At 40.0% G+C, this 10,315-nt stretch overlaps 1 protein-coding gene across 5 annotated transcripts in view; it reads right to left on the bottom strand.

Annotated features, from left to right (window-relative positions):
• Positions 1-1,289: 1,289 nt before the first annotated feature.
• agtpbp1 (ATP/GTP binding carboxypeptidase 1) overlaps positions 1,290-10,315 on the bottom strand; it is a 39,053-nt gene continuing 30,027 nt past the window's right edge. For 4 of the 5 annotated variants that reach the window (XM_042487647.1, XM_042487645.1, XM_042487649.1 and 1 more), the window contains 3 exons: positions 9,653-9,829; positions 7,411-7,562; positions 1,290-1,987 (listed from right to left, as the gene is read on the bottom strand). In XM_042487647.1, coding sequence (XP_042343581.1) covers positions 1,816-1,987; positions 7,411-7,562; positions 9,653-9,829 — 501 coding nt within the window. In that variant the 3' untranslated portion in view covers positions 1,290-1,815. The remainder of the gene's footprint in view (positions 1,988-7,410; positions 7,563-9,652; positions 9,830-10,315) is intronic. The other variant, XM_042487648.1, reaches the window with a different exon arrangement.

Below are 10,315 nucleotides of genomic sequence, written 5' to 3'. Positions count from 1 at the left end.
CTATATCTGACATTATAATACTGTCGATCATTAAAAATGATGAAAACACTAACTTTGCATGTGGATATTTTACATTCCATCTTTTACTGCTGACCAAGAACCTGTGTTTGTTAGTTTGTGGTGTTTGTTTATATCTTCATTTCATGTATTATACAAGGTTTGTCTCGATAAAGACGTGAACATTCTACATCTGAGTGATATAAATAGTTTCAGTTTTGGATAAAGCAAGGCAAACAGCACGTGGGCTATCGGACCACGTGCACTGCGGCCGAAGAGGGAGGGGTTAGATAGAGGAAGTGAGGTCACAACCCAAGTGTAGTTACATCTGAGTAGGTTTTTCTGCACGAGACACTTGGGATGACTGACATTAAACTGCAGCTAAGCTTTGATAGAGCTGTTTGGTCATCCTTGCATCCCGTTTGAACACCACGACCTTGGCTTGTGAGAAAAAAAAGGAAGGCGGCAAGCAAGAAAGGACACAAGGAAGTGCCACCTAGAGGAGTAAAAAGTTAAAGTGCAGGGTGAGTCCAAAGAAAGGAAGTAAATAAGAAGGCAGGTTGGCTGGATATCGAAGCTGGTCTATGCACTGAAAAATCCAACAAGTTGATCTTACTTAATCAAATCTAGGAAACTGATTACCTTGGTAACGGAAAGTACATTTAACAGTTTATTTTTAAGTTATGTTTGCTTACATGTAATTGTTAAGTTTTCTTAAAATTTAGTTGGATTCACTTAACTCTGAAGTTGTTTGAACCTCATAATGATAAGTGCAATGAACTCGTTCTTCAAAAGTGTTAGCTACGTATGTAAACCAAGTTACTCTGACTTAACTGAAGAGTTGTGTTTACTCAGCAGAATTCTGGAAACTTATTGCCTTAGATCAATATGTATATGAAACATGTTTCGTGACATGTTCAAAAATATACAAATGCAATTAGTTTGCAACCAGCAGAATACAGATATATAGCACAATGTTTTATTTATGACAGTTTAAAGCATAAAATGCATAGTTTGATGGAATTATTTGTATAATTTGCAAGTAACTCAGGCAATCAGTTCCCTAAATTCTACTAAATAAACAGTTTATTTAATTCAGACTAACTTTACATACTAAAGACCAAGCTATTTGAATTGTCATTTTTACGTTACAACTAGTTAAAAAAATTAAGTAAAATCAACTAAATTCTAAGTAAAATTAACAATTAGATACAACATAACTTAGGACTAACAGCTTAATATATATATATATATATATATATAAATTTTTTCTTTATTTATAAAACATCAACTTGTCAGATTTTGAAGTGTTGGAGGAGATCCAGTTACTGTCCATCACCGGGAGTGTTTACCAGACACAAGGTGACGGGTGAGTTTCAAAAACAGTACCTAGAGAAGCCACTGGCTCTGTTACACGACCGCAGCTTTGTCAGGTAGCTTCAGCGTGAGATCGGCTGTGAGAAATAAGCGAGTGGCAGGGGTTCAAGTTAAGGATCGGCGGTGCCTGCTGTTTGCTGCTCTGGCTAGCTATAAGTGAATCTCAGAGGCTATATGGTGTCTGAGGTCAGGGGTTACAGTTCATGGAGGTTATAGGATGACGGTGAAAGGTGAGAACATTCATCGACAGTTGGCTCCAGCGGGCCGACAAAATCAATCCATCTGGGAAAAGGAGCACCTCAGTGTAGCCTACATACCATCATAGAGTGTCTATATAACAGGATCAGGTGTAAATCTAAGCTATTTATTCACCAGAGTGAGAAGAGTGTGTTCAGACTGTTTCACCTGTGAAATCTTGAATAGGAGATAAACAGCTCAGCGTTAATCCCTGTGATTTGTCTCGGAGTCCGACAGTTGATCGGGATTCTCCTGGACTTCGCTGGCGTGCTCGATTTCAGGCTCTGCGTCCTCATCGTTGCTCTCTGCGCTGTAGTCTATCGCCTCCAGGAAGGACGGCTCATCCTCCTCCATCACGTAGGTGGTGGGGCTGCTGCTGGGTAACAAAATAAAAGTGTCATTAACTTTTCCCTGTAAGTTAATGATGTGAGTAAGCCGGTCATGGTCAAAACTCCTCATCTGCATCATGTCAGGACTTTAGAAAAGCAGGCACATTGCACTTTTGACGCCTATGGATATTTTAAAAACAAAGTGTATTTCTGCATGCATTATTTTAGAAAACATAATAAACATTTGCAAGGCACTTCTGAAAAACAAACCATTATCTTGACTTACATACTGTATAGCATATAACTGTCATGTTACTGTGCTTCACTTTGAGCTGAACTCGAAGGCTCTGGAGGCGACTAAGAGCTCTCTGATTTCACAGAGTAAAACACCCATCCAAAACGGGTTTCATGGTCCTTGAAAATGTACTTCTGAGAAACCCATTTCTTGAAAGCACAAACCAAACACAGCATGGGGCAATCATACAAAATGTAGGATTATTAATAGATCAGTATATTTTTGATAAATATTATCTGTTTTATGATGTGTTTTGGTAGAAATAAAATTGGCAAAGAAAACAAAATGAAGCCTCTGATCTTACAATCTGCCATTATAGTCCAAACTCTGCCAGAATATCTGAAATGATTTCATCAGACAGTGACAATGTCTGATGAAATCAGGATATTTTCACACATCCAACTTAGACGCATGTGCATTGGAAATAATCACTTGATCTTGAGTAAAGAAGACTCACAATTTATTGGTTATGCTGACATTTCAATTTTGAATGATTTATGAAAGCTGCAAGGCCGATGTGTTCATTTATAACATCAGCATTTTCTGTAAATAATCTTGCAAACAGACTTAACTGTGTGGAGTGTGTTTTTCTTTTTTTCTTCTTTATATGTGAAATATATTGTGACAGGTGGTACACACATCACTGTCAATTATTGAGAGACACATCAACAGGAGATCAGTTGTCCCTAAGCAGCCACCTGTGAAGCTGGAATATGAAGTCGATGTGGAAATGCCACAAACTGTAGTTCCTCTAACAGCCACAGGCGGAAGTGTTTGACCGATAGGTTTTCTGCGAGGTTTTGCTATAGTCTGTAAGTCAGATCCACCCCTCGCTCAAAAATAAGGTGGTGCTGAAACGCCAAATTCACTAGTCCAAAAACTAACGAGTGACAGTGACTGCATTCATTATTCTTACAGTCTATGATTGTCCCACATCCACACTTGGGCACCCGAGCATGATCACTTTAAGATCAGTGTCAAAACATTAGTATAACCCATAAATGAGACCAAGCAAAATGTGTGGAATCCTCTTTTCTCAAGTTTATTTAAACGTAATTAATCAACTGTTTAGTTTATAAAATGTGACAAAAGCTGATCAAAAACTCCCGAGAGCCCAAGGTGATGTCTTTAAATCTTTAAATCATGTCTTGTCAATCAAAAATTCAAGGATACTCAGATTAAATAGCAGCAAATCATTCATTTTGAGAAGCTTGAACCAGAGAATGTTTGCATTTTATAGGAGAATGCAAAATGAAAATACAATTAGACATAGATACATTTTAAAATCTTAATAAAATAAAAGCTGGACACAAAGTGTGCTTTGACTGGTGAGGCTGTTTTTTTCCTGTGGGTCTTAATGGTTAAATGGTTGCTGGTTCTTTGAGGTTTTAGTGGCTTTAGTGGGTTTTTAATGGTGTTAATGGTCTGAAATGTGATCCCTGGGAGACAGTCGATCAGGGGGGCCAGACAATGAGCTCCCACCAAGTTCACCAGTGTGTGAGTGCAGGAGAGACAGAGAGAGTCAGAGAAATTGTGCGTCACTATATGTTCAGTAAATGTCTATGTATGAGTGTGTGTGTGTGTGTGTGTGTGTGTGTGTGTGTGTGTGTGTGTAATGATGTGAATGGACAGAATAATGCCCAAACAGATAATGGGAGTTGTGAGTCAACCATTACAGGCCATTATAGAAACCCCAAACCCGTTCTTTCCTTTCTTTGGGTTACATTTTCTGCATCCACCAGCTGCAGCCATTTTTATATACAGTACAGCTCAATATACCATGTACATTAAAAACCCCTAATTACCATCATTCACACGCATAAACCACCACATCTCACATATGTACATCTCTTTCTGTCTTCCTGACACTCACACAAATACACACCCATGCCCGTACCCACCCATTTACTCACTCAGAGACACCCAGTTATTTGCAGACGCCTCCCAATGGCTGCAATATCATTGTTGTGATGACCTATTAAATGGTAAGTGGTGCCATACCAAGCCCCACGCATAAAACCATAAACCCTGAGATGAGAGCAACCAATCCCAAAGGACACTCATGCAAACACACACACACACACACACACACACACACGAACACATACACACACACACACAAAAACACTTTTGGAGTCCCTTAATGATCAGACACATCAATGATGAATGAATATATCAATATTAGAGTAGAGTAGGTTAGCAGGAGAGAGAGGCTGGGAGACACAGAGAGATGCAGAGACGCGAGCATTAAGTGGTTTTGTGTTTAGGAACCATTCTTTTAAATCAACTGCTTTAACAAATCTGTGGAGGAGACAACGCTGATGTTTTAAAAAAAAGAAATTAAGATAACCTTGGTGGTCATGGCTTTGGTTTGGCCAAGTTTAATAATTTATTTGCGGTGTTGAGCTGAAGTACAATTTAATCTGGGTGGACCTCACATTCCCGAAAAGGGACTTTTAATAGAGATGATTTGACACACAGTTACGCAATGTGGTCATTTGTAAGGATGTACAAGGGTAACGCTGCCTCATCATTTGAAGCCATTTCTTAAAATATGAATGAGGAAACTTTAGTGCAATTTTGAATTTTGAATGAGTCTGTGTTCAGACTTTGATCATGATTTTAGAACTAAAACGATTTATCTTTATAGATATACTATGCAGGATTTTTCATTTAAAAACAATACATACAGGCTCATACGGACGTAATCCCTCTAAAAAAATCACTTAAGACCCACTAGGAGTGTGTGGTGGCGTACGTGTTTTTCTGCAGAGACTCTGCCCTCTGCCTGCATTTTCTTCTTATTTTGCTGTGGAAATGGACTGGTAATGGACTTGCATTTGTATAGCATCATTTTAGTGTTCTGAAAGCACTTTTACTCTACATACCACACTCACCCATTCACACTAACGTTCATACACTTGTGGCCACAGGTGCACACAGGTCACACACACACTAATAGTTAAGTCATCTAGAGCAATTTGGGACACCGTATCTTGTCCAAGGAAACTTTTGACTGTGGGAGCCGGGGATCAAACTGATGATCTTCTGATTAGTAGAAGACCTGCTGTAGCTGGTCGGGACATCCATTAGCACAGTGCAGTTGAGGCTGAGACTTTATAAAACGATAGTATAATGGCCGTCTCAACATACGAAAGTTCCTAGGCCACTTAAAAATTGCAGATACGGAGCTGAAAGTACGTAAACATGCAAATCTTGGGTAGGCTTTCACTTTCACTGACAATACTGTTAACCAACAGTGGCTGACAGTTCCTGCATAGTAAACCTTTAACTCCTGTGTTCTGATTTGGGTCCTCTTAGAATCTCTTTAAAAAGCTAAAATAAACACACTTAATGTTGCGTTATCAACCTGATATTTTATGACTTTCCAGTATTTTAGCAAGTTTACTGTTATTCCCTTGACACTGAATTAGCTCGGGTTGAGCGCAGGAACCAGAATTGAATCTGCTGCGTGTTGGTGGTAAAGGGGTATGTGGGGCAAAATGAAGGGTTCTTTGAAATTCCAGCTTCCCAGTACAAATGCAACGCACCAAGTCCCCAGTCAGAAATTTCAACCGTCATGCTCCCTGAAATCGGATTTCCATCTCAAAAATCAACACCATTCTCAAAATCCAATATAGCTGCTCTGCGCATCAACAGTAGTGAACATCTGTCTTATTTGTGTCTCACTAAAACAGTCATACATACAGTCCTGTCCAACTTCTATCTGTGGACACGTTGCTATAGTGTTTGTATAAATAAAGCATAATGCATTCTAATCAGCTGTTTTTGCTAACATCTGACATAGGGCTACAAGTATCGATTCATTTCAGTATTGGATGGTCAATCAACTATTTTCACAAATAATGGCTCATTTAGCTTTAAATGTAGAAATAGTGGACAATGTCCATGGCAAGTTCCCTGAGCCAAATAAGACGTCTTCAAATTATTTCTCTTATCTAATGAACAGTCTTAAACCCACGAGATAATCAGTTTACAATCATATAAAACAGAGAAAATTCTCACACTGAAGAAAGCTGAAATAGAGAATCCTTGCCATTTTTCCAGGATAAATACACAAATGTATTTCTTTTCTGATTAATGATTAATAGACTAATCTTTACACAAAACCCCAAGGACATTAAAATGATTACTTTGTTACACTGTTTGATTTGTCTGTACAATGTATTTGAAAACACAGAGTAGAGAAAGACAGCAGAGAGTCCGGAGCATTAAGTTGTGAACTCCGAGACAATAATCAAGATGAATTTTCTAATGAATCACCTCAGTGTCACCAGACGTATAAACAATGTGAAGTTATAATACAATTCTGTTTTGAGTAGTAGGATTACTGTTTGCCTCACAGTTGAACATATTCGATGCTGCCGTCACCTGAAGGCACTTAAGTGGATGAAGACATGCTCAGTGCTTAATATATTTCTTTCCTGCTTTGTGCTAATATATTCCAGCTACAAGGGACTGTGCAGGCAGGTAGTGTACTCATGTGCATTTTCCATGTGCAGTTAATCTACGTGGTACCATCGTGTTAACTGCGGCCCTGAAAACTGCACTGTGTAGGTGGAAATGTTTGAAAAGATTTAGTGGCTGTTTTACACTATCTTAGAGAAATAATGACATTGCAGACAATTATTCATAACCATTCCCCTCTCACTCCAGAGTTTTCATTATATTCATCACACATGATCATTGATAGAATCTCAATGATGCTCACAGCGGCCCTGCATAAATGCAAGCCTTCATGTGTTTCTTGAATACTGCTTCAGAGGGGATCTGGAGTGACAGTCACACCGTTGAGTATCAGTGCCGAGGGGGGAACGTGTCTGGCAGTAAGGAGGGGGATTTGTACAGATAAAAAGGAAAACAGTCTGTAACAACTTTACTGTTTTCTCCAGGTAGAATTTTTGGCAACAGAAACTATTTCTCATCTGAGATATCTTGGGGAGGTTTACAATGCTGAGAAATAAAAAGTTCTGAAATGTGAAATAACCTAGTTCATGACATCTGTGGTGTTAGCGTGCTGTCTTGTTTCTGTGAGATCACAGACTATATTCCTCACGCTGTGCATGAGTTTCTAACCTATAAAGCAACACAATCTATCTCGAAATAGCTTCACAGTCACCGTGTGCACCTGCATGAACTTCGCACATTACTAACCTGACCACTTTAGACTGGGTCCCAATAATATCGCTCTCTAAATCCAGCAGGTGTTGGTGATTGCGGAGCCCTGTCAGCCTCTTCAGCCTCAGCAGGGCCACACAGAACTGAGCTCCCATCTCCTCCAGCTCTCTGGTACCGATCTGAAGACCCTGAAGAAAACGTGTACAAGCACATCAAAGACATGTACTAATAAACAAATTCTAATAGGTTCATCAGGAGGAACTTACACACACTGTATGTGCACACTTCCAACATTCAGCTATATTAAAAAATAATTGCAAAAGGTCCCAAAGAAATCTATTTTAAAATAGCTGCTGTGGGTTTAAATAGCCGCTCTGGAGCCTGGGGACAGAGCCGTTGTCCATCTTCAAATGCCCCAATTCTCAATGCTGGAAAGCAGTTTGCTGAGGAAACTTTTCATGTAGAAAAACGATAATATATTTCATTTGCAGGAAGCACACATTCAAACGCATGTGCACTCACACCTGCGAACCGAACAAAGTCTTCACAGTGCTGTTCAATCACACAAGTAAATGAATACTCACTCAGGGACACACACACAGAGCTTACCCCCCGACTCAACCAAAAAACTTTCATGTTCCTATTTCCCCAGAGCAGAGCAAGGAACATTTAAACTTGGCCTGGCCACAGAGATATGCAGCCTCAATTCAGAAGACATTAGTTCCTGCACATCTGGACAAACACTTTCACGCAAACCAGTGGGGGGGCCAATCAGTGCCAAAATGGCATCCCTAGACTGCCTCTGGATGTGAAAGATGTTGACATTGGCAGAATCCAGTAGGAAGGAAATCAGCTGGGAATAAGAGACAGTAAGGGAGAAGAAAGGGAGGTAACAGGGTCAAAAGAAAGGAGGCGTAAAGAGGACAAAAGGACTGCAGCTCCACCTGGTGGACATTTGGAGATTTATAGAGGCAACTCCCTCTCACATACAGAGGGTGGACACAATAAAATACATGTAAAATGCAATAAAATCTAATTAATGCAAATAATTTTTCTGTATAATGTTATTTTTTGTTAATATTTTGTCAGATAGGAAAACAACTCTTTTCCCCCCGCCCCTTTCACACCCTGTGGCTCATTAACAAGCATACACACAAGGCACCCAGTAGCTCAGTTGGTAGACAGGCGTTGCGTGTGCAGAGGCTGCGTCCTCACTGCAGCAACCGCGGGTTCAATTCTGCAAGCTGCAAACATTAATCGATCAGTTGCCAACTAATTTGATAATTAATAAGTTTGAGTGATTTTTTTATGGGAAAAAAAGTTCAAACTCTGATTACAGCTCCTGTGAGTCTATCTCTTTACTCCGCTATGACACAGTACACTAAATACCTTTGGGTTGTGGGGAAGACATCTGAGGACATCATCTTGAGCTTTGAGAAACATTGATTAACATATTTCATCATTTTCACATTTTATAGACCAAGAAAAATTAAGAGATAAAATGAGAAAATAATAATCAGATTAACTGATTAATGGCGGTGGTGGCAGCCGTGGAGCCCGTCGGTAAATGAAATCATTATGACTGGCTGTTCAGCTCAGCACACGAAAAGATGAACGGATGTGAAAAATGTAAACAAACACAAAAGTTAAAAGGGAGTGAAGTTGAAACAAACTCGTTTTATGAGATACGATTGTTTTTCTTCAACCATTGAGCTCTTAACAGAAATGCTTCCTAATGGGTTGTGTTGCTCACTGGCGCACAGTAAATATGCTTTGTTCTTTCAGCATTGGGTTGTGTTGTTAATGTGCCAACTGGCAGCCTCTCGGCTTCCTGTTTTAAATGATGAATAGGAGTGTCCTCGAACGCCATCTACTGGTATGGAAGGTTAAGGAGGGGGCCAAGGCACAGCTATGTGCTGAGCTCATGCACAGGATACATAAAGGCCATGGAAGTACAGTGAGGAAGATAAAGGGAGCGAGAGGGACAATAAGAGGGAGCTTCTGAAGGAGCACTGATGGGTGTAGGGGTGATTTCATTGAGTGTTGAGTTCAAATATCAACAATCCAGAATCGCTGACTCTGTCTTCAAGGCGCTGATCATGAACTACAACACCCCCAGCTCAAGTATATCCAAGTCATTCTCCATCACTCTTTCTCCCCTTATTTGACATTAGAAGAACATTAGATGTTGCATAAAGGGAGTACTGTCGGTGTTAAACCAACATCGAGCTGTTTTTTTGTGTGTCCATACCGTATAAACAAAACAAGCCACACCTACCTTATATTTGCCCTGGTCACAACCACAGAGCGTGCTCTCCATGGTGTAGCTGCGTTGCACTCCTATCTCTCTCCACACAACAACGCGGGCGGTTGACTCTTTGGAGCGCTCCACAACAAAACTACAGCTCGCCATGCTGAAGGCCGGGGCGATCTGGGACAGGATCTTAGGCAGTGCCTGAAAAACATATTAAGCTGTTTGAGTGTTTTTGTGTAGGTGTGTGTGCATTAGTGCATCTGGGGGCAGATGATGAAGTACAGTTTATAGTAGGGACAAATAACTGTGTCCAACTGGCTTATGTACAGAGCTGTTGCTTGGGAAAGCAGCAGTATTGACTGCTGCTTTCCAAAATGTTTGCTGTGGGCTCGTAGCCTGAAGCAACATGTCTACTAGGAAACTCTGCCATCTTTATAAGCATTCTGCTGAGTGGAAAATATTTTTGCATTCCCTAATGCAGACAGAAACAACAAACTGATCTTGACCTGACCAGCTTGATTGGTGAATGGAAAGAAAAACTTCTCCTCCACTGCAAACTACAATTCAAGGTGAATTACCAGAATTACCAAAGTAGAACAAATTCGAACATGTCTGTCAGATAAGAGCTGTTGTTGAAACACATACTATTGACTAAACACACAGCAGACTAATAGATTAGTGATAAGC

Source organism: Plectropomus leopardus, chromosome 6 (genome assembly GCF_008729295.1).
Source record: "Plectropomus leopardus isolate mb chromosome 6, YSFRI_Pleo_2.0, whole genome shotgun sequence".
NCBI classification, from domain to species: Eukaryota; Metazoa; Chordata; class Actinopteri; order Perciformes; family Serranidae; genus Plectropomus; species Plectropomus leopardus.
Note: the sequence above shows the minus strand (reverse complement) of the source record. Positions and strands in the feature narration are given on the sequence as shown.